The 25493-nt window shown below is 39.3% G+C and overlaps 2 protein-coding genes across 3 annotated transcripts in view; one reads left to right on the top strand and one right to left on the bottom strand.

Annotated features, from left to right (window-relative positions):
- The window catches only part of LOC5574778 (synaptojanin-1), a 44174-nt gene extending 31937 nt beyond the window's left edge, over nt 1–12237 (top strand). For both annotated transcript variants that reach the window (XM_021853902.1, XM_021853903.1), the window contains exons 6-7: nt 3414–4965; nt 11228–12237. In XM_021853902.1, the coding sequence (XP_021709594.1) occupies nt 3414–4965; nt 11228–11500 (1825 nt within the window). In that variant the 3' untranslated portion in view covers nt 11501–12237. The remainder of the gene's footprint in view (nt 1–3413; nt 4966–11227) is intronic.
- LOC5574779 (zinc finger protein 879) lies at nt 11830–15919 on the bottom strand. The gene is made up of 3 exons (XM_021853904.1): nt 15591–15919; nt 14793–15531; nt 11830–12792 (listed from the first exon to the last, which is right to left on the bottom strand). Exons 2-3 carry the CDS (start codon nt 15482–15484, stop codon nt 12345–12347), a joined length of 1140 nt encoding a protein of 379 aa, XP_021709596.1. The 5' UTR covers nt 15485–15531; nt 15591–15919; the 3' UTR covers nt 11830–12344.
- Between the last annotated feature and the right edge of the window lie 9574 nt (nt 15920–25493).

The following is a 25493-nucleotide window of genomic DNA, read 5'->3' as shown; positions in this document are numbered from 1 at the left end:
GTTCTAAGAAAAATAGTGATGCAAGATTTAGAGTGTTTACATTTACTTATTTATTAAATTCATCAACAGGCTTTATAGCCCCAGTGATATTGTTTAAACTAAGGCCAGCAATACAAATAAAAAAAAAACTAGATCACAAACATAATCTTGGTCACAGTCTCAAACATAATCATAAACGTTGTCAGGCAATTAAAAAAAAACAATTTAACATACAATCGTTGTCGTTATCCGCTTCTACCAGCAAAAAACTTCGAAAATCTTCGACGAAGCGATTCACGGGTGAGGTGGAAGTCAAATAGTAGGGCAATTCGCGCTGGATACCGATGATCGCCCCATGCATTCCATTATTAGTTCTTCGTAGTGGCAAGAGTAGCATAACATTGTTCCGGAGTGATCGTGACTGGGCGTGTAAATCATTTTTTTTTCAGGATGGAGGCACAATCTATCCTTCTTTGTAGCGGAATTTGGGGCAAGTGTGCCACCTTAAGCAAATTGTTCTCTAACTTTGCCCAAAGCTTATAAAATCCACCAATTTAGCCTCATGATGATAGTTTCACATCTTTTCGTAACCACTGTGCCATTTGAAATGAAAATAATGTCAAAAAGTATTAGTTTTGGAGCTTCTCAAATATCATCCAAAATAACCTATTTTTCGACACTATGGGGCAAGTGTGCCACCCATATGGGACAAGACGGCCACCGAATGAACATCGCATGTAATTCTACTTGTAATGAAATTTTCTTTATTTCCTATTAATATTACTTAAAAAGCAGACGCTAATCGATAATTTAAAAAATAATTTTATGTTTACCGTAATAAGGGGAGGCTTTATAACAAGATTCAAAACAAGCGTAACTCCCTATTACTCAATTCGAATAACTAAAATGGTTATTTTTGACTCCATTCAATACAATATATGTATTACCCTTATATTATGGCGAATATGTATAATATTAAAGTAGATCAGCACTAAATAACGGTAAAATATTGATGTAGATATGTAAAACGGTACTTAATAAGCCGAAAAACATGTTATTATTAAATATTTTGAGATAAAATCACTTTGGGGGGCAAACATGTTAGTTATTCCCCTACTATACTCCAGAAACTACTACCGGTGCCTCATTTTAGTTTATTATTATGATTTTGTTGATGATGTTTACATTTTTATAAATTTCACTTCAACAATTTTTGTTTACCAAATAGGTGGCACACTTGCCCCAATAACTATACATTTCAACCAAACTGGATTTTGTATGTAAGACTCAATCCTTTTTTCGTTCAAATGCCACAATAACTTACACATTTGAATAGTTTCACGATGTACAGTACGTTAGAAAAATCTGGTAATAATTTACCTTTTACCATGCTATTTAGAAACAACGAAATCTTATAAAAATCCACTCAAATTTGGTTGTCTTTGCAAAAATCGATGTAAATACGTGTAAAATAGAGCAATGTTCATCATATTTTGATTATTATATTGTGAACTACGAAGGAACATATTGTTAAGCTCAAAGAAAAAATATATATTGTAGTTTTTATAAAAAGCAGGGGTGGCACACTTGCCCCAAAGTCCGCTAGCGTGTCTGCAACCGTAAGAGCTCTACAGACGTCTCTTCTGATGCGAAATAGCTCTAGATCAATCAGCTGGCATCGACTCTCGTAGCTTGGCAGTTGGAACAAACCGAAGAAAGCGGTGCTGTACGGACTCAATCCTTTCGGAGCCGTTGTCGTAAGCGGGGCTCCAGACCATGGAATAGTATTCCAAAGTGGAGTGCACGAGCGAGCAATATAGGGACTTTAAGTAAACTTTTAGTAAACTACGATGTCCTCGAATCGTTTGGGTATGGGATCGCTGATGTTCCTGGAATCCATGTAAATATCAGGCGACGACTGAGGGCGTACAGAAGGAAAATACTCTCCGTGATTGGATGCTTGGAAGACCCTCTCTCCAGTCTCCACATCTGACTACAGGACCGGAACGACTGAGATGAACGAAGCCAGCAGAAGGCAGGACTGCGTCAGAGGGATTAAGGGCTTCCATTGGGCTTTCTAGAGTGCGTTCCGGGCGTCCAGGAGGGGTTGAGTCCAGGGCCAGCATTGGTAGACGTTCGGTTGAAAATTTCAAAATTGAATTCTCGGCGTCGACAGTCTCGCTATGAACTGATAGAATACTGGAACACAGAAATTGATCAGGCGAAGAATTGCTATACATAGAATCGTACATGCCTGATAAAGGAGTTTGGGTTCTGGTATACTGGAATCGATGGCTGCTTGATCTACGTTGCTGCTTTGTAATCTGGTAGAAGTTAACTTGATAGATCCATTCCGGTGGTAGGAGTGGAGAACTGCGAGGCTCCGACTCGGGATATACCAGGATGGTCGGCGTATTCAAGGATGGTGACCATAAGTTTTTTGAGCTATTATCTTCGAACTCGCGAAACAATAATCCTTTTGGCCATGTATCTGGACTCAAAGCGGCATCGCGGAGCTTTGGATCAATTCCAATCTTGTAGGATATGAAGCTCAAGCGAGTGGAATCAATCCCGCGTTTTACAAGTGGAACAGCCTTAATGGTGCCCTCGCTCTGCAAACAGTCTTTGAATAATTTTTCGATGGCTTCGGGTTTGACATTCGGATGAATACGGGAAAGATACACCCAAAACAACTGAACAGGTTCAGGGATGGTAATTATGCTGGCCGGAGTAAATTTTAAAGGTTCTATGAAGATATTACTCGTATTTTTTTTTGAAAACTAAACTAAAATCTTGGGAGGAAATTTTGGGAAAATTGATGGAAGAATGGCTGAATAAATTGAAGGAGAAATTAGAACTTTTTAAGAAATTTCTGAAAAAAAAAGTCTATGAAGGAACTCCTGTTTGAATCTCTGGAGTGAATTCTGGGACTATCCTTAGTTATCCAAGTTCAATTATTGGAGGTATCTTGCATTAAATTCTTGGAGAAGTGCTTCAGGAAGTCCGTAAAAGCGTTTACAACAACCTGAATTCATTTCTGATTGAATTCCTGGAGAAAATCGTGAAAAAAGTGCCCACAAAAATGTGAGCAGTAATACTTGTCGTTGTCGTAATTTTACAAAGAATTAAAAAAAATATATATTCTCAGTAAAAAAATCCTTATAGGGGGAAGTCTTCTATGGCCGGACATTTTCAGAAGAGAAATTTTATACGGAGTGCAAAAATTGTTTATAAATAATTACATGATACAGTTTGCTCCGTAATGCCTTAAAAAATGGGCCTCCAAAATTGTTTCCAATAAAGATAAAATTTTGCCTGAACATGCAGTTAGTCATAGAAATCGACTGGTAAGCACAGATTTTATGGATTGTAGATTTTAGGATATATTTTTTTTAATTTAGGTCATTGAACTAATTCGTTTTTCCAACCTCTAGCTCTGATAATGCCAAGGCATGGGCCGAAGAGTTGCAGAAGGTTATAAGCCGCGACGAGGAGTATGTCCTGTTGACATATCAGCAACTGGTGGGAGTTTGTCTGTACATCTACATTCGACCCCAGCATGCCCAGTACATCCGTGATGTGGCCATTGATTGCGTGAAGACGGGTCTGGGAGGTGCCACGGGCAACAAAGGTGCTGCTGCGATCCGATTTGTAATCCACGGAACATCAATCTGTTTCGTGTGTGCTCATTTCGCTGCTGGTCAATCGCAAGTCGCCGAACGTAATGCTGACTATGCTGAAATCACCCGAAAGATCGCTTTCCCAATGGGTCGCTCTTTGAAGTCGCATGATTACATTTTCTGGTGCGGAGATTTCAATTACCGGATTGATATGGAAAAGGACGAGTTGAAAGATTTGTTGAAACAGGGTGACATCGGTGCAGTATTGCAGTACGATCAATTGAGAATTCAGCAGAATACAGGAAGCGTTTTTAACGATTTCCTGGAGGGCGAAATCTCATTCCCTCCAACGTATAAGTACGATTTGTTCAGTGAAGATTACGACACTAGTGAAAAGTGTCGAGCGCCAGCTTGGACAGATCGAGTGCTGTGGCGGCGCCGTAAGCAGAGTCCAGATGCTGATAAGCATCCTAACTGGAACCCTGGAAATTTGGTGCACTACGGTCGAGCAGAACTGAAACAGAGTGATCATAGACCTGTGATTGCAATCATAGATATTGAAATATGCAAGATCGATCAGCAACGAAGAGCACAAGTATTCAATGATGTCATCAGAGATTTGGGACCACCGGATGGAACTATTTTGATTCAAGCAACAAACGTTCCCAGTAGCGCAGATTCTGACGAGGACGAAGGCAGTATCTACGACGAGAACCTGATGAGCGCGTTGATCCAGGAATTGACTCAGATCGGTGAAGTCACTCTGGTGCGATTCGTTGGGGACACCATGTGGGTTACTTTCCGCGATGGGCAGTCTGCCTTAACAGCAGCTCAGAAGCAGTTTGTGCAAGTATGTGGAGTGAACCTAGCCATCAAATTGAAAACAGAAAACTGGATCCAACGAGTGGAACTAGAGATTCTACTTTGCACTCCAAACACAGTGACTTTCTGCGACAGTCAAATAGGCGATTACAACAGCCTTGGCATTCCGGAAGTTCCATCACGCCCAAAAAGTCCTCCAAATCTACAGCAAGCACCTCTCCGACCGGCTCCCCCAAGCAGACCGCCTCTACCGAAATCTCCCCAAGCGTCACCCAAACATCAACCGCAGCCGCATCATCATCATCCGAAAGCCGGGGTCATCAGTTTGGGGGCAGAAGTGCTCATGGCGTCCAAATTGCACCAAAAACCGGCGATGCCTCCTTCGCCTCTGGTGCCCACTTCAGCTACAACGAAAACCACTCCTCCCATCGAAGAGTATGCCAGTTCTAGTCCAATACTTGGCTCACCGGCTCATGGGTCATCGCAGGCTAGCACCCCTCCCCAGGATACCGGAGCTATTTACGAGGAAATCAGCGACGATATTGTAAGTGCCACTTACCCATTTCTACAAATTTAAACTTTGCTTGTGCTTCTGGTGCTATTAATTTTTTTTAATAGGTTTCTATTTTCACTGACCTCATCCCTAAGTTTAGATTTTATTAACATTAACCTTTTTAGAATGGATGGGTTGTGTTGTTGGATATGTCAGAGGCTATCCCAAATGGCATAAAGCCATTTGGCATAAATAATCCAAAGATCAATGTGTCATTTGGCTTAATATGAAGAACAAGAAAGAGTCTATTTACTTGTCTTTTTCATTGCTTTCTAAGCAAAATGTGATTAAATAAAAATTGTTGGAAATTGGCTAAATTTATCGAATTTATAAAAAAAGTTTTGGTCGTTAACTAAAAGTTATACTATTGGACCAACAAGTGGGATGTAGGTACAAGTCTTTAAATAAGCTTAAGATCTTATGCCAACGTTGACATATTGAACTAAATTAGTTCTCGCTTAATTTATAATTGGTTTAAGGGTAACCAAGAGGGTACATTGTTGGTGTTGATCAAACGAATTAATTCATACGTTATTTAACAATGCTACGATGAAGAGAAATTCCTCTTCTAACTCCCAGTTTTTATGACTCTCTTCTTGAAAGTAGCTGCTGGCCTATATTCGCGTTAGCTAAGGCTGCATCAGTTTTCTTCAGTTGATAGATACCTACCTTGATACCTTACCTTGATGGCTACAGCGTAGCGTCACGCCATTGCCGGGCGTATTGTAGAGCTCCATCTTCGTCGGTCTTGGGCGAAACTTCTCCAGTTGCCCCGAACGTTTAGGGTCGCCAGGTCCTCTTCCACTGCGTACAGCCAGCGTATTCGTGGTCTTCTCCGAAGCCGCCGACCTCTACCTGGTTCCCTGCTGAATATTTTTTTCGCAATTCTTTCTTCCGACATTCGCACTAAGTGACCAGCCCACTGAAGTCTGCCGTATTTTACACGCTTGATAATATCACATCTTTGTACACTTGATACAACTCGTGATTCATGCGTCTGCGCCACACACCATTTTCGAGTTTCCCACCGAGTATTGTCCGCAGCACTTTACGCTCGAAAACACCGAGAGCTTTCCGGGCTGACTCTTTCAACGTCCACGCTTCGAGCCCGTAGATAGCCACCGGAAGAATCAATGTTTTATACAGGGCGAATTTTGTTTCCGTTTGCAAGCTGCGGGACCTAAGCTGGTTACGTAATCCGTAAAAGGCCCTATTCGCAGCCGTAACACGTCTTTTCACTTCGCGGGAAACGTCGTTGTCACATGTCACAAGTGTTCCATGGTAAACAAATTCTTCAACAACTTCAAACACATCCCCATCAAACACTACCTCAGCACCTACTCCACCATGCCTGACTCTATCTCTACCTGCAACCATGTACTTCGTTTTGGTAGAATTAATGGTCAGGCCTATCCTCGCTGTCTCCCTCTTCAGAGGCACGAAGGCCTCTTCCACTGACCTGCGATCGATTCCAATTAGATCTATATCGTCCGCAAAGCCAAGGAGCATATGCGACCTTGTGATAATAGTGCCATTTCTCTGCACGCCAGATCTCCTAATAGCTCCCTCGAGTGCAATGTTGAACAATAATTCGAAAGTGCGTCTCCCTGCTTCATTCCTTCTAACGTCACGAACCTCGGTTGACACCTCGTCTGCGATCCGAACACTTGATTTCGAACCATCCAGTGTAGCACGTATCAGCCTAATTAGTTTCGCCTGAAAACCATTTTTAGACATTATCTGCCAAAGCTCATTTCTTTTCACTGAGTCGTACGCCGCCTTGAAATCAATAAACCGATGGTGAGTCTGCAAGTTATACTCCCGGAATTTGTCTAGGATCATTCGCAAGCTAAACATCTGGTCCGTTGTCGAACATCCCTCACGAAAACCAGCTTGGTATTCGCCGACGAAGGACTCTTCGAGCGGTCTCAGTCTGTTAAACAGGATGCGCGACAGAATTGTGTACGCCGAATTAAGCAGGGTAATTCCTTTGTAATTGGCACACTCCAGTCTGTGCCCTTTCTTGTAGATAGGGCGGATGAGGCCATCCAACCAGCCGGTGAGCAATTCTTCGTCCTCCCATACTTTCAGCAGTACTCGGTGGATCGACTGGTAAAGCTGCTCGCTTCCGTGCTTGAGAAGCTCGACCAGGATCTCGTACTTCCCAGCAGCCTTACAGTTCTTCAGCTCGCTGATAGCCTTTTTAACCTCTCCTATGGTTGGTGGGTCCACAGCTTGATCGTCATCATCTATGTTCATCCTGTTCCTCGCTACATTTCCATTCTCACCGTTCAACAATTGCTGAAAGCCACCGCCGTTTTATCGGTCAGCAAATTCCCTTCTCGATCATTGCACATGGCAGGCACTGGTACGGTATTGTGCCGCGCACCATTGACCGTTGCATAGAATCTCCGCATATCATTCCGGTTCATGCTTTCTTGAGCGTCAGCTACCACACTTTCTTCGTGCTGCCTTTTCTTTATGCGGTGGATTCGCTTTTCTTCGGCTCTCGCTGCCCTGTACCGCTCTCTGTTCTGTCGGGTACTGGCCACAAGCATACGGCTTCTGGCGATATTCTTCATGTCTGTCACCCTCTGGCACTCTTCATCGAACTAGCCGTTTCGTCTTCGTCGTTGACCAGTGCCGATCACTTCCCGCGCCGTTGTTGTCACAACTTCGTGGATAGGGTCCCACAGGCTGTCAACGTCTCCAGCAACGTTGATTCTTCCCAACTGCTCGTCTAGTTGCTGACGGTATTGCGCAGCTACCCCATCAGTCGACAAGCGTTGTATATTGAAGCGCAGCGTTCTGTTTGTTGTGGAACTCGTGATGCTGGATAACCGCGCCCGAATTTTAGCTACAACGAGATAATGATCTGAGTCGATATTAGGGCCTCGGAAGGTCCTGACATCAATGACATCTGAGAAATGTCGCCCATCAACCAGCACGTGGTCTATTTAGGAGCAGGCATCGCCAGGTGTTTCTTTCGTGCGAAGTAAGTACTGCTGATTGCCACCCCCCTAGCAGCAGCGAAGATCACTAGCCGCAGGCCATTATCATTGGTAACGGAATGAAGGCTTTCCGTTACAATGACGGGTCTGAAGAAATCTTCTTTCCCGATCTGCGCATTTGCGTCGCCGATGACATCTTGTTTTGGGCACTCTCCGTAGGCCTTAATCCAGGCTCATAGAACTCATCCTTCATGTCAGCGAACTTATCGTTCGTTGGCGCATATATGCTGATCAGGCTGTAGTTGAAGAACTTGCCCCTCATTCTCAACACACAGATTCGGTCGCTTACCGGTTTCCACCGAATAATTCGCTTCATCTGCTTCCCAATCACTATGAAGCCAACTCTACGTTCTGCTCTGTCGCCACAGCTGTAGTAGATTTTCTTCTTCTTTCTGGCATTACGTCCCCACTGGGACAGAGCCTGCTTCTCAGCTTAGTGTTCTTATGAGCACTTCCACAGTTATTAACTGAGAGCTCACTGTGCCAATGACCATTTTTGCATGCGTATATCGTGTGGCAGGTACGAGGATACTCTATGCCCTGGGAAGTCGAGAAAATTCCCAACCCGAAAAGATCCTCGACCGGTGAGATTCGAACCCACGACCCTCAGCTTGGTCTTGCTGAATAGCTGTGCGTTTACCGCTACGACTATCTGGGCGCTGTAGTAGATGTGGTACTTGAATGAAGTGTTGGCGATGGGGTCCACCGCTCGGAATTCGCGTTCTCCGTTTCTCGGCCAGCGTATTTCCTGGATAGCTGCCACGTTCACGCCGACATTCCGCAATTCACGAGCCAGGAGCCCAACACGCGCGGATTCATTCAAAGTTCTCACGTTCCAAGATCCAATTTTCCAATCGTTGTCCTTTATTCGTTGTCGGGTCTGTTGCCGTAAAATCAATCCGTTTGCTCTACTTTTGCCTTTCTTGGTTGGTGAAGAGTCTTCGATAGGCCACCTAACCAGGGTTGCGCTACCTACATCGTGCTAGAGGGGCTGCCTCTTCGGTGCTGACACGATACAGCATTGACCGTTTGTTCTTTACATGATGACCACGGTCATAGCCATCACAACCATCCACCTTTATCAGGGCTTTGGACCTGTAGATCTGGTTCTCAATAGTTTCAAGTTCTTTCGGACATGCTACTAAGGTGAGCCGTCATGAGCTAGCGGTGTTAAAAGATACTGTTGATAGATACTGCACCGTTTTTTCAGATAGAAATCTTTGCTTTATATGTGAAACCAGCACTTCAACAGCACGTTTTGGGCAAACAATAGTACTAAGTGAAGTGTGTCGCAGTGATAATATACCCAACAAAAGTGATAATACACCCAACAAAAAAAAGTGAAATGTGTGATAATTGTAAATCCGATAATTGAACTTTGCAACACTCGATATATAATTTAACTGACATTTTTTTGCGCAATTACAATTCCAATCACTTGGTAGACATTTATTAAGTAAAACTGATTTTAGGAGCCTGAATTTACGGCTATTCAGGGTGGCCAGTGAAAAGTCAATATCAAGTTCCCGGTTTTCTCCCGGTTTTTTCCCGGTATTTCAAAAATATTCCCGGTTTAATTTTAAGCTATTTTCAACGACTTCAAGATGGAATTTTTTTTGGCGCGCATTTTGTAGGCCCTTCCTGTTTCTGCTAAATTTCAGTCTGATCTATGAAACGATATTTAACGTTTTAAGTAATCGTGGAATATGTTTAGAAAATTTTTAGTGTGGAAAAAAAATTGACATTGTTTGTACGATGTGATAAAGACAATCTTAAAATGAATCATAGTTTTAATTGTAAACGGACACACAGTCTTGGTAGACTTCAAAACAAGTTTATCAAGTGTCATACATTTCCCCACCAGAAGACAATAGCAAGCCTATCACATTAGCACAAAATAACAAATCTACAACAAACATGTTTTTGAAAAATTAGGTACACTTTCCTATAAGTTGATTTCGAAAAATGATTGAAATAATATTATCATAAGGATGACAAAAACCTACCATAAGCAATAAAAAAAGTATTAAGTGGAGGGATTGTTGAAAAAGCAATTAAAATGAGCTTCACGAATTGCAAGCTTGCTTAGAGAAATTTAATTGCTGGCACCCAAATATTGTATTTTGTAACATGACATTCTTCAAGAAATGTTATGAAAAAATCATTCATCACAAGACTGTTCAACATTAAAAAGTTTTAATTTAAGTGTTATCGTCGTTTAGACTTAGAATATTAATCAAATCAGTTCTAATTGAACATATTTGTTTAACTATTCTGTTTCTATATTGACTTTATCGACAAACTTGAGATTCGAAAGTTTAAGCTATAGTAAAAAATCACTAAATAATTTTATAGGGATTTTGTTGGTCGGAATAATATCTGGGTTGCATAATTTTCCTGGTGTCAATTGAAATTCCCGTATATTTCCCGGTTTTCTCCCGGTGAGTTTAAATTCCCGGCTTTTTCCCAGTTTTCCCGATTTCCCGGTGCGCTGGTCACCCTGGTTATTCTTAAAGCGTTGTTGTAATAATAAACTATAAACTCTTCTTAAGATCATGGATTATGTGATTTTTCCTCTCCAAGAAACTTTACTCCTATTTTTTCCCATAGGTATTCCCCTTTCTCCTTCCCGGGTAAATAATGAAATAGGTTCAAATATTTCGATAGCATATTTTTTTCGTCGGACTTTTGACAGATAGGTATCTACTACCGTTTCAGATACAATTCGCTCTTATACGATTATATTATGTATTTTTTCCCCCAATAAACTGATTGTTTCAATGGCAGCCCAAAACACCAAAAGTTTTCATTTTATAAAAAAATAAAAAAAAAAATTAAATAAATAAAAATGGAGTGATGTTTGTATGTCACGAAATGACTTGAGAACGGGTCAACGGATTGACGTAAGTTTTTCACTGTTACACTCCACAAGGGATGCGACGTGTTCGTGCGAGGAGAAAGTTCAGGAAAGTGTCCGAAATAATTGGGAAAACGGGAGAAGACTAAGGTGTAATTTTGTATGGGGGGATTCTTGACGTTTTCAAACAGCCTACTTGATGGCAAGACGAAGTTTGCCGGGACCACTAGTTTTAAATAAAAATGAACAAAAAATCATATGCAGAAGCCGAAGCGAACAAAAACTGTTATGCAACATGTTTTTTTTTTTTGTTTCTTCATTATTGAGATATTGCATTATGTTCTTGCGGCTGGGATTCGATTTCATCAATATATTTCCATTCTAGGCCATACCTGAACCGCGAGGTCCGCCACCTCCTCCGCCGCGCTGTGACGTGTACGACCTGGACGTGGTCAGCAACAATAAATCCAACAAGTCGTCTCCTCCTGGTACCTCCGGTGGCAGTTCGGGAGCCGGATCGCCTCAATCGTCCATTCCGTCGCAAGCACCACCCAAGACAAATCCTCCTCCGTTGCCAGTGCGCCGGGGGGTTCCTCCGCCGATACCAAACCGAAGTGGGGGAGCGCCTCCCCTACCAGCGCGACCCAACAATTCCTAAGCCCAGGAGCAGAATATCCAAAGTTTATATTTAACGTACCAATCAGTCAATAATCATCTAAACTGCTGACTATAATAAGGGAAGATTCTACCTATTTAACACTGTCAGAGAATTTAATCATCCGTAGCTACTCGTAGAATCAGCAACTGGAAAATACTGTAACTGCTCGTAGGCGATATCTTATTCCGAGTTGAGACTAAACGTAATCTCTAACGGTAATCACTTGACTGTGCATGTTGCATTAGCATAGTTTAGCGTAGAAAGGAGATGTTAATATAGTGAAACATAATACATTCCACAGTTTATAGTTGCATGCATGATATGTTTGAATGTTGGCATTATTATTGGATATTTTGTTTTGTATAATTGAGTAGGAGCAGCTTAATTTGTATATTTCGTGTATTTATTTGAATATATTGATCGGGTCAAAAATGTATGATGGAATGTAGAAACTACGCCAACGCTTTGTATTATAAAAAAAGAAATTTAATTCAACACGAAAAGATTCCTTATCAAACACGTATTGTGATGTAATTGCAAACAATTGTAAAAGTGAATATAAGTTATATCAACTAATAAGTGTTAACACATCAAATTATTATTGTTGTTCGATTGCCGTTCCCGAAAGGAATTCCAAAACTCGATGGAAGACAAAAAAATACAATAGCTATCAATACGAAACAAAGGATACTTTATTGAATTAATGATGGTGTAAAAACAATTGGTAACAAAATTACCAAACTAGTGAAATGATTGCAATGAAGTATGCGCCCGTTGAAGCACCATCTAGAAGAGAATTATTAACTATTATGTAATCCGTTATAGAAAACAGCAGAAATACAATCTATTCAAAATAGCAAACCTCCTCTATAATTTCTTCGGATTCTTCAACCATCCCAGTCGTACTACTGAACTCAATTTCACTCTCCTTACTACATTCAGTAATGCCATTGGAATCGCCGTCGGACTGGTCGTTTCCACTGTCCATCCCGTGGTGATGTTTCCGATGATCCTGAAGAGCGAATTCCCGCGCATAATGGGCCCCGCAGATATCACAGCCATAGCTGAGTTTGTTGTTCGGCATTTGATGGACTTGCATATGTTTGCGCACGGCGTACAACGAACCAAACGGGCGACTGCATTCCGAGCAGGAAAAAGGTTTGGTGTGGCTTTTCTTGTGGCCGTTCAGTTGGACGGCAGTGTTGAACGATTTCGAACAGAAGGAACATTTATAGCCGCGGTCGTTTGAATGAATTTTCAGGTGATGATCGTACGCCGATTGGACTTTGAACCTGAAACGTAAAACGGGAAATCTGTGTAAATTGGACAAGAATAAGGATATTTTTTCTTCGGTCAATGGTTTGAAACTTGGCAGTAAGATGCACTTACAGTGGCTCAATTTCATAATCGTACGAGGCACTGTTTTAAGGCTAAGTACCATCAGTGCACCAGATTCCGCTCATTTAAGGGAAGTTATGTGTTCAAATGTTTGTTATAAAATATGTATTGAATCAATCAATACTATTTTTATGCCACAATGTAGCTACAAGTAGAGGTAATCAGCGGCAAAATAAAATTATTTTGAAAAACTTTCATAATAAATTGTTTAACTGCATTTGTTGCTCCGCCTTAATGTTCCTATTTCCGCTTACTGTACAGATTTCATGACGAACATACTAAACGATTCATTATTTCAAATTTCGTTTTTCATCCTGATATTTTTATGGTCAAACCATGGCTACTTCAGTTATAAGGAAGGCTGTATACTAAAATCGCAATTTTTTGTTAAATTTTGTTTGTTTTTTTTTTTTTTTTTTGCATGGGCGGTTATTGGAATACACAAAAATACCTAATGTTTTTAATATAAAGAATCATTTGAACAAATGAAAATAATGTGAGACGATTTCATTTGAAAGTTGTTAATGTTGCTAGAATAAATTCGCGCGTAAAATGTTGCTTTTTTACACAAAAAATCCATGTTTGTTTACACTAGTGAGCAGTATTAGGGAAATGAGCAGCTACTGGTGCACTAATGGTACATCAATTATGCGCAAAAAAAATTACTTATATAAGCTATTAATCTTTTTTGACTTGCAATCAAATCCATTTTTTTCTTGAATTCAGGAAACCAACCATATTCTGAAAACCGTTGATTCATAACTGTGGGGCATTGTTAAAAATATCACAGTTATGAATCATCGATAAGGCGACTTGGAAAGAAACGCGAGAATATTTGCTTTCACTTCCTACCTGCACCTTTAATTTAACTCGCCTCTTCTTCCACAGATTCACATCTGTGGGATAGATGTCTTTTGAAATTTCTATTGAAATCGACACTTTTTTCACAAATCATCGTGAAATTCGAGGTATATTCATGAAACCAAATATAGGGTGCAGAGCTACTTGGGCACTTCCAAGATCCACTTTGGCATGGGGGGTTTTTCTCGGCCGAATTGTCTGAAACTTTGCAATAAGAAGAACTTTAACACGACGCATACTGTAGCCAAATAAGAGCTCAGTAGCTTTCAAAAAACCCCACTGCCGAAGTGAATCAAAAGTTCCAAGAATAGGACCTGGCTCCCTATTTTGCAGTGATAGCACGGTGATTTGGATTGGTACAGCGTAACCATGATTTTAAACCAGATTTGCTTCAAGATTTGAGGCCGCACGGGACGTCATCATTATCACCCTGTCCATTTAAAGAAGCAAATCTCAAGAACCACTCCACATATCGATGCGAAAAATGTATCACTATAATTCTATATATGAAGTGCACAACCCAATAAATTTTCACAAAGTTTTGATGATAATTGTTAGAGTGAAACAAAAGATAGGGAAAATAACACGGTCTCCCGTGTCTCCTTAATTGATCCATAACTGTGGGATGACGGTACTTCCAAGTCATCAACTTGTTTCCCATTAGATGACGACAAAAAAATCGACTAGGGCCGGAAATTTTGTGCCTCTCCGGCCCCTTATGTGTTCCATCCTTGTCAAGGGGAGTGCTAACCTGCTCTCCTTTCAAAAGACACAATCAGCCTCGAAAATTGCAAGTATAAATATACATCTGCTTGCAAGACGGTTCTAGCGATTGGTAGAACGAATTAAAACAAAAAAAAAGAACTGACAGCATTCTATTTTTAGTCGAGGCACACGCTTGAAAAATTCGACCCAGCTCTAAACATCAATTTGATAGTGTTTTGACTGTTTGCAATCCCAAATTTATAATCATTTATAAGCTTTCTCCTAATTCTAGGTTCTTATGCAATTAAAGATCAACTAAGTAACTTACCTCTTCTTGCACTGGGGACAAACGTAGGGTCTCGTATCATCATGTGTGCGCCTATGAATCGCCAAGCAGCTGGACACCCGAAATCGTTTCCCACACTGGTCGCACGCGTACGGTTTCTCTCCGGTGTGGATTCGTTCATGTTTGACCTTCTCGTACGGTCGTTTGAACCGTTTGCCACAGTATTTGCACGGATAGCCGGTTCGCTCGTTGCATCGAATTTCCGTCACATCTCCACTGGTGATGTTTTCATGAGCACTCAAATGCAATTGCAGGTGTTCGTTACTATCGAAGCTTCGATTACATATTTGGCAAAGAAATTCAGATTCTTTGTTGGATGTTCCGATATCAACTGTTTTGACTCCATGAATTCTCATATGCATTTTCAAACTTCTTGAACACTTCAGTACAGTGGAACAAATGTTGCATTTGAAGTCTGAAAATTCGTCATCAGACGAATGATCTTCAGTTTCGATTACAATTTCTTCAAATCCATAGCTACAAGCAACGTCCTCTTCAACTTCTACTATCACTTCCTCATTGTCGTGAAACTCACGAACATGATCTTCAACAGAGGAGAATGTCATATCACAGTGTTTGCAGTTGTATTCCATGGATTCAATCCCTTCATTGTGTTCGATTGAAATCTGATGAATGTCTTCTGTGTCGACACTATTTTCTTCAATTTGCTCCATTATTCAGCTCTTCTCTGCAATTCAATCAGTCAGTGTTGGTCAAATACCTATTGAGGAAAAAAGTATTATTACCTAGTTTCATTTCTAAAATACAGAATGCTCTTACCCTTGATCAGTTGATTGCTTCGTTTATTCCGCGCAATCAGTTTAATAATTTTCGTGAATTTCACGATTTAGATTTGAAACTGTGAACATCGGGACCAACTTCACTACGAAGCAAGAAGCAACAAACGCGAATCAAAATAAACTCAAGTGACACCGACAGCATGAATATGACTGGCAGCAATCTATCTCAGCTGTTACACGTTTAATTTAATTTAGTACTTTGAGAGAAAAAAAAGTTACCAAGAACATTTTTTATAATATTTATCAATAGGTATTACAGGTCGAATTCGATAATTGCTATGCTTTTTTATCTCGGACTACAACGTTAACTACGCTACGGTTATAGATTTTCTGTCCTCTAAAGCTTTCGCTTTTTTTTTTTCTGTTCGGAACATAAACCACTGCGACCAATATTTGATCTATTGTAGTATATCCCGTGTCCTTTGTGTAGTGCATGTCGTGTTACTTTGTCACTATCGAGAAGTGATAAAGTATTCGGTTTTTTTTACAGTTGTCATTCCTAACTTGATCACAGGAAAGGATTCTAATTGAAAGGTTCCGCTTTTTAAACCCTTCGAAGGGTGTGGTGGGTACACTCTCCGCAGGCGCGCCCCTTTATCAGTCAAAATCGGATCCCTTGATAAAGTCGGGAAGCGACACCGATATTGTCCATGCATCAGAATCCTAGTCCTTACTTCTTCAAACTAGAGAACAATAAATAAAAGATTAGAAAACAACTTGTTGATTTCGACTCATTTTTATCCTTGTCTCAAGGTCATTCTCAGCTACTGGAAAACCGAGACTTGTCACTTTTAACAAGGGTTAAAATGTAACAAGGACTAATAGTGTTCCTTTGATTACTATAGCATCCTGTTCTCTTCGTTTGAAGCAGTCAGGACTAGGGTTCATTGGTAGATCTTTACCCCATAACGCACCACGAAAAGGTGATCTACCCGCGTTATGGGTCAAGCTTTCGCTTACCTATCTGGTGTAATAAGGCTTTCATTGATAACGTCACGCAAAATCTAGTCTTTTTCAATTGTCATACTGTTTGTATGGGGACTCAAAAACTCGTATGTGAATTGACACAGAACCCCCTCCCTTGCCCCTAAAAGCGCAGGACTTGTAGTAGCGATCAAGTGTTTTAAAATTAGGAACTTTAGAGACCTCATGCGTGAACAAGAGACCAGCAAGATACCAAGTAGCTGGGTACTGCGAACTGAACCCCTTTTCACTTTTAAGCAAATCTTAAAACATGTTTCTTGTGACGAATTGGCTTTGTCAAAGTCCCTCAACGTCTCTGCTATTCTTGGGAGCGAAAACGTCCTCTCGTCAGCCCCGGCAAGGCATATGCCAGCACGAGTGTCTGAGACAAGTGCGTCTCATCGGAGCCGGGGAGTACGATTTCGATTTAGTAAATTGCCCGCATCTGTGATCGTCAATCGGAAGTCCATGCCGAGTGTACCAACTGCAATCTAGAATTGTGCGAGTTCTGCGGAATCAGCTGTCACTACTGCCCGGAAAAGATTTGTATGAACTGCGTCAACCTTTTTAACTGCCAAACCTCCGATGTTCCTTGCTGCGAACAGTGCAAAATTTTCAACTAGGGTGGAAAATTGTGATATCTGTACTATTAACTAGAATTAAGTTTCGTTTTTTGGTAGGTGTGATTAATACGCAATATTATGAAATACAATTTTGATGAAAGATAAACTCGATTCCTACCATCAAACCGAATAACATCGAAAGCAACGATTCTGATGAATAAAATAAATAAATAAAAAAAGCCAAGTATGATCTAGAGAGCAACAGTAATTAAAAAGAAACTAAGAAAACAAAAAGAACACAAACAGAAACAAGAAGATAAGAAATTGATTCCTCAGATAATGGATCATTGAAGATAGTTTTTGTCAGTGCTCATCGCACCAAAACAAAGGCGCCACTGTATATGGGATTTAACATTGACAGCATTGCTGTTCTGTCAAACGCACAAGGCTACGGTGGCGCTATCTATGCTTTCCATAGCGGCCGTTTTGGTTATTTTAATGATCCATTCGACCAGAAATTCTCGCGTTCAGTACCATAAGGGCGTAACTACAGTGATCGATTTCTCTCCATCGATTATATCTTTGACTAATAACTAGGCTGGGCAACTGTTTTCAACTGCTATTTTTGATTCAGTAGAAAGTACTCATCATCCTTCATCATTTTCAATCGTGAAATGTTACGAAAATCTTATTGATCCAAAGAGAAAAACGACGACCCACTAAAACCAGTCAATGCACTGCACTTGAGGATTTCGCGAGCATTCAATATCTTACAACAATGAAACCGGGGCAATCGAACACGACATGCTCCACTGTTTTCTCCACACCATCACAATTGGGGCACGCAGGAGATTCTGAGTGCCCGAACCTGTGCAGGTATTGCCAGAAGAAGCATTAACCTAAGAACGCTAATGTCGCTACTGTTCGTGTTACCAACATCTAGTTTGCCACGCTCTGACAGCTTGAGTACCGGTCCTCAAAGTGTCAAATAAATTTTAAAATCATCCACTACAACATGTCATCGAAAAAACAATGAAAAGATACAGTTAAAGGTGATTATAAACAAATTGAGTTTTGTGAGAACAGCGCAATTAGCGTTCTACTACTAATATTTCTATTGTATTGCCTAAAGCCTGACAGAAACTGCGCAGGTGAAAGTTCACTCCCCCATGGTTACTTTTATACCAATCTGACACATTTGGTATTAGCCGATGGATTCATCTACTTGCTGCCAACCTCTTAGCGTTGCCTCTTTACACGCGTTGCGGATTCCTCTGGTACCTCTTTGGTTAAAGCATTGAACATCTTCCTTGATGATGAGCCCGATCCCGTCTATGATGCACATGGCCTCTTTAGATATAGTTCGGTATGCTATTGCTACTCTTAAGGTGAAACATCTCGGAATACAAAGATGGCCGGCACAATGGCCGACTTGGGCCCCTACTCTCGTTTTCAAAGGCACTAAACTGGAGAAATACTAGGCATACGTTCCTGATCTTCTTATTTTAAGCTATCTGCTAGTGCACGAAGTCAAAATAAAAAGTGCACTGAAGTTCAATGCTTCCTTCGCAAGATTAGTGCCTTTGAAGTTTCAGTGCAATCTTAGAAGTTTGACTCCAAACTGTTTCACCTTAAGCACATTATCCTGCGTACGTGCTTTCCGACCGCTTTAAGTTTCTGCTCGTTCTAAGCGCTTTTGACCAGATTGGTCCTCCACACCTTAGTATGGATAACGCCACGCTTGACGGTAGCTTGCGTTTGCTGGCAATTACAGCAGAGCTGTTAGACATTATCTCCTATGGACCAATGCACGAGTTCATTCCTTGACGTTTTAGCGGTGCCGTGTTTTTTATGTGGCCATGGAAACCAGTGAATTCGGCACCGCTCAAACGTCAAATTAGTGAAATCGTGCATCGATCCATACTGCACTGCACCGTGACGTCACGCATCAATAGGCTAGGAGAAATGGATGAACAAAGATGAATCTGTCATTCAAATACTTGTCAAATTTCATACAAAATCTACTTTTTCTCGGCGATAAGTTCATCCCTCATTCATGCTAGGTGAACCACTTCCCCTAGCCTATTTTGACAGGTACTGGTCCTGTTGTTTACAGTTTGGACTTAGTACTTTTTTCGAATCATTCTTAATTTCGTGAAAGTTTGCTGCGAGGAGAGGTCAAATCCACTGCAGATACCCACGGATCGTATTATTCTATCTTCCTACCGTGGAAAATCGTCACCATCAGCATGCTGGTGATAGAAATGCGAAGATGAAAAAATGATGGAAAAAACGACTAAGTCCGAAACGTAAACAACAGGACCAGCAGGTGTCAAATAAGTGAGGTTAGGCTCGTCATATGCAGCGCTCTATAGCGCCGCTATAGCCGTAGATGCCCTTTTACAGGCATATTCAACGTGGCATCGATGGCGAGCTTGTAATCGATTACCCCAAGATACCTAAGGGATCGCTTGGACTATATGGTGCAATCACCTACCGAGATAAGCGCCCGTTGCTCGGACTTGCGGTTGTCGACCAGCAGATACGCCTGTACGATACAAAACGCGAGATTTATCTAAGATTGTTTTTATGACTTTTGTTTTAATTCCTCGTGACTGAACGAAAAGTACAAAAGAAACCTTACAGCCTCTATGCTACGATACTAGAAACTTGACCCTCTAATACCCAAGTTTTTATTTTCGATTTAGGTGTCATTTCTCGCTATCTAAAATCGATCTGAACACGTTTTGGACAATGATTTATTTTTATTCGCAAATTTATGAATGTTGGTTTTTGATTTTTCTAATTTTTCTAAAATTCTAATTAAAATTTTTCAAACTTATGGGAACCGATTTTTTACAATATTAAAATTTTGAGTTTTAGCAGTACCCTTGATAATAAAAAAAATGTTATTTTCTTCTGAAGCTTATTTTATTTTCCGTGTAACTAACGGAAGAAGCGAATTCAAATTATTTCAATTCCACCAGACTCGTCTTCTATAGGTTGCCGGTGCCATTAGTGGACTACCTAAGCTATAAAAACATATAACATAATAACGAAGAGCCTTAACAGAGATCTCTTGGCGTCAGCAGAAAGATTTCAACCTTTACTATATGGGAATAATATAAAAAGAATTATACAATTACTTTTTGAGCATAAAATCGCTTGAGCCACTATTGGTACACGTGTTCCAGTAGTAGCCGTTCGGGAATAATATAAGGAATTTTGAACAAAATTGTTGATTTTTACATAGGTTTAACATTTTTCCCTCGGAACAGCAACTAATATCTTTCGAATGAAGTATAAAGATCATCTCTGGGACTTTTCTTCATTTTTATACATCCATTTTAAAAACTGCACGGAACACGACGGCAGCTACTGGTGCAAGAGAGTAATTTTTTGTGAAAACCTAATTATTTATATGACTTGTTGATAAAATAAAAAGCTGAAATTTGGCAAATCGGCTAAACTAAAGGCGATGTATCCACCAAAAATAGCGCATCTCGTTTTTATAGAAAAATGTACGTTTTATTTCATAGTCCAATCTACTGGTACATTACAACCATTGGTACCGACATACAAATAAATACATTTTTTTTATAATACACGTTGAATTAGACCTAGGCATTTGTAGGTAATAAAATAATACATTATTTCACACATTTTTCATAAATACAAAGATGTTTAAAATCCATTTACACATTTTCGGAGATTTATTGAAGATGCAAGGAAATGCCACTGATTCCTCGAATCATGGTTTTATAAACAATCTGCTAATAATATTGTTTGGAATTTACAAAGAAGATTCCGTTATGTTTTCATTGGCACCTCATGAGAATTCGCTAAGGATCACACCAGAAAACCAAGAACGGCCCTACTAATAATCAAAGTTTTTGGGTGAAATCTGGCAAAGATCTTATGATTCTGAGAAGCTTTTATTAAGGTTCTCTCCAAAAGCTCATGGTTGTGTGAATTATGATGTAGAGTACGGGATTTTGGGCGGTCGTGCATCCCTAGGTAAAATTTAGTAATTTCGGACATGGTTTCTATTAATATTATCTCCATTGAAATGTGCTTTTTGAGAGCACTTCCAATGGCGACAGCAACCGTATAAGATCTCTCATTCGATACTTTTTTGAGTCTCAAAACGATGGAATTCCAATGAGAGAATGCCTCCTTACTAATCTAAAACTAATAATAAGAGTTTGGAAGATTTCTTTCATTCGGATAGTGATAGAAAGATAGCTCTTTTAAATTAGAATTACCTCTAAGGGGGTAGGATCCGTCATCAATTTGAGAATTTTCAATAGCAGTTTTTCGTTCAAAATCATGAAAATGTGTCCACTGTATTTTATTTTTTTTTTTTGTCGGTAGCGATAGGGGTAGTACTGGCACTCTTAATCTGCCCTAAGCTCCTTCCCAGCATTTGCTTTTATAAGCCTCTATTGCGTTCATCACACAGACGTTCCTAAGCAATGTTGCTCAAATGGTCACTGTGTACGCTAGCAGCAATCAGCCCTTGCCGTAGTTTTGCAGTCTAGTAGTTCAGACTACTATCAAACTATGATAAGGCCTGAAATGCTACTAGAGTGGTTAAAGTGAAGAACGAAATAGTTTTATTAAAAGGTCCTCATTCCCCATTTCATTTCATCACTCACTATCGTCACTTTTATTTTCGACACTATCACGTATATCACTGGTTATCACTCATCAACTCTCGTAATACACTTCAGATATCGTACTTTCTATTATATCACTTTTCACATCACACCATTTTCATATAAATTCATTATTATTACCATTTACCATCTGTTAGCATTACTAAGTAATTAAAAGATATTCAATTTAAATGTATCATTATTTTTGTTGCTGTAGAGTCATTACTATTCAAACTACGATTTGGCACTATGATCAAGAAAGTTACAGTAAAAAAAATCACTTCGATCCATTCTTCTGCACTCGCTGTCATTATTAACACTTTTATCATGCATGTTTGAATAATTAGGCAATAAAGTTTATATTCAGAGAAATGATTGCACAATGTATTATGGCCATTATTAAATTAGTAGAGTTCACATCATTATTATTATATTTTTAACAAAACTATCGAAATCACTTCCAATTTCCTTTTCAAATTTTCATCACCATAGATTTCAATATAAAATCACTATTAGCACCCTCACAATCACTAAATTTAATAACGACGAGTGTTACGCACAGTTCCACCAAACACCCATTCTTATGTTGCATTATAAAACGATTGATCACACGTTGGCTTCGAAACTTAACCACCATTACTGATTAGTACAAAGGTTTGTACAGCTCGTGTAAACGAACTGAACCATCAACAACCAGCACTGGTTTTTAAGTAACTAATGAGCCCTGGCGGTCCCTCCGTTCGAAGAAGACCTGATAATATGCCGAAACATATTAACAGATCCTCCGCCTGAATGCAGCCGTTTCATGATAAATCATGAACCGTTGGAGGTGTGCCAAAGTATTGGGAAGGTGATATGTTTCACAGACGGGTATTATTATGGTGCACCTTCTACTTTGGCACCGTGGCCAGGGTGTCCACTGTATTTTATTTTCCAACCGAAATACAAAACACATTTTCGTCGAATAAATTTCAGTTTTGAACAGAAAAACGGCTGTTGAAGTTTCGATGTTGCGATGACGGATCCTTGAACGTTAACATTCCATGGTGTTCGGCAAGCTGAAAAAAGCAGGACAAAACTTGAAATATGGAAAATAAAGCAGGACACCTTAATAAAATTTAAAAATCAGGACATGTCCTGCTAAATCAGGACGGATGGTAACCCTAGGTGATAGGGATAGCAAAAAAACTATTATAACTAGAATATTTTGGAAAAAATGCATTAATTTTATGCACTTAAGTTATACAGAAGTATTGTAGGACTATTCCTAACGATGTTTTCGAAAGACACTCGCAGCTTAAACAAATATTAATTACATATAGTTACGTTTGTTTAACAAACTGAAATCTTTTTATTTTATTTGTGAACATATTTGTGTTATCTGTCTAGAACAATTGATATGGTCTAATGACGTACGATAATATGGTATCAATTGGAGAATTCGTATTTTTCTCTCTTGCAATTCAGCTTAGATAAACCATTACCAAAAAATTTGTTTAAATTTTACAATATTATTTTTGTTTTCAATTTGTTTCTACCAGAGAGGTTGTAAAAAGCTTTTAGGTGGATTAACTTTAATTCTCTCTGTTCATTTTGACAAATTTTAGCTAGAAATATAGGAAAGTAAGCCTCATTTTATGTGTCCTTCAAAAAATCGTACATTTTATATTTTTACACAATTAACCAATCACAGAAGAAGACCTTAATCAACTCTCTCTTAATTGGTATTCGATATCTCAATATCAAGTTAGAGAACCATAGTAAAAGTAGGTTTTCATGGCTACCTCGCATTTGGACTGGTTTTGTGTTCTATAACTTGACACCTCCTTAACTCGATGGTCCTTTCAATATCGAGTTATGGAAAGTTTACTGTATACAAGTGAACACTTCACTTTCATGGATAACTCAGTCGTTTTTCAATTGATTTCTTTTTTTTCAATTTCTGAATAGAACAAAGATGTTCAATTTGATGAGGGTTCAATAGTTATTATATACTGATTATTAGCATTTTGAAAAAAACAACAACAACCAATTATATATTCAGAGCAACCGAAATGGGTTAAAATGTTGTGCACCTAGATCAACATCGTGAAAAAAGTAACATTTGACCATTATTAAAAATATGTTGAGAGTGGAAGGGTTGAGTTAGTGCTAACGCCACACATTTAGTGACGAACTATTGTTTGTTGAATCAATACAATACATGAACGTATCATGTCTACCGTTGTTACGATGAAAATGTGTTTTCTTTTTTATATAGAAGATTAGTATCATTCCAAACATTACATTAATTTCTTATATCTAGGTGTTCTGTGTTAGACAACACTATCATCCTAATTTCTCGAAAACTTATTCAAATAGTCTCAAGTCATAAAAGCGAATAAACTTACTTTATTGATCCTACGTGTTTCGCAGACGAAATTCCACATGTTCCGCTCCTACCCAAATAAATTTTTCACTTTTAGAACGTTTAATTTCCGGATTTACAAAACGACGAATGTAAGATTTTCAACTTTCGCAACTTAACCACTACTTTCGCCGCCCCGCTGTATAGAGAGACAAAGTGACTTAACCACGAATTAGAACAAAACACTACTTGAGCCGATTTTACACTGGTAGAAAAACGTCGAAAGTAACTGTATGAAACGGCTTATCATTTTGTTATAATTATTTTTGTTGAAAATAATGCAAACTACCTAGTTTTTGAACGCGATCTGATTGTATGCAAAATTTGAGCGATGTACACGGCGAAAAAATGTTAAAAAGGTGATTCATTTTAAAACAGTTTTTGAAGACAGGTTGTGATTCTTCTCAATTAGTTTTCTCAAAACCGTATGAAAGTTACTTACGTCGATTTGAAAAAGTAATCGAGATTTGGTAAAACGAATTTAAGATTTTATTAACATTTTGTTAACAACATATTAGCAGTTTAGATATTCTACAGGTGAGTTGATTTCCCCTGCTTATCAGAGAAAAAAAAATAATTATTTGAAATGAGACATGAAACGAGCTCACCGATTGATTGTCCATCCGCGATTGAGCAGCCACAAAGCATTATCAACTTCAGCATCACCACGTTTAATACACACAGTTAAGCTGGGGAAAAAATCACATAGTAGACGCGAGTGACCGAACTCGATTGTTTATGCCTTTACGAAGCACTGGCTAATTCGCGCTTATAATGCAAATAGGTAGGTACCGTAATCCGGGGTAACATTGATCAGTATTTGGGATATTTCTTAAATGTTTCATTTGGAAATGCAAATGTCGCAAATTTTATATGTTTGAAACAATTACTGACACCCACTGCTCGTGACTGCATACTGTATTTTGGTTTTCAAAAGGTGTAAAAGAGTTTAATTAAATGTTTTTTGCAATTTCTAATCGTAATAGGCTGTTTTTCATCACGCTAATATGTCATGAAACGGCCTACTTTCCTGCTCTGAAGTATGCAGTATGGGAATAGTCATAGCGCAACTGAAACCAGTGCTGTAATGATTCATTACGCAACGGTTTCTCATGACGCAACTGTTTTGAGTTGCGTAATGAATCATTACACATTTTTTTTTAAGAAATTACAAAATAATGGTGAATGCATTCCGATATAATTTCTGATACCCTCAAGTGGTCTTCTACGAAATTGCAAAAAATGTTGTACGTAACTCGTTGCAGAACTCGATTTTTACAGTACTCGTCGTA

Source organism: Aedes aegypti, chromosome 3 (genome assembly GCF_002204515.2).
Source record: "Aedes aegypti strain LVP_AGWG chromosome 3, AaegL5.0 Primary Assembly, whole genome shotgun sequence".
NCBI classification, from domain to species: Eukaryota; Metazoa; Arthropoda; class Insecta; order Diptera; family Culicidae; genus Aedes; species Aedes aegypti.
The sequence above is the reverse complement of the archived record's forward strand: the minus strand, read 5'-3'. Positions and strand labels throughout refer to the sequence as shown.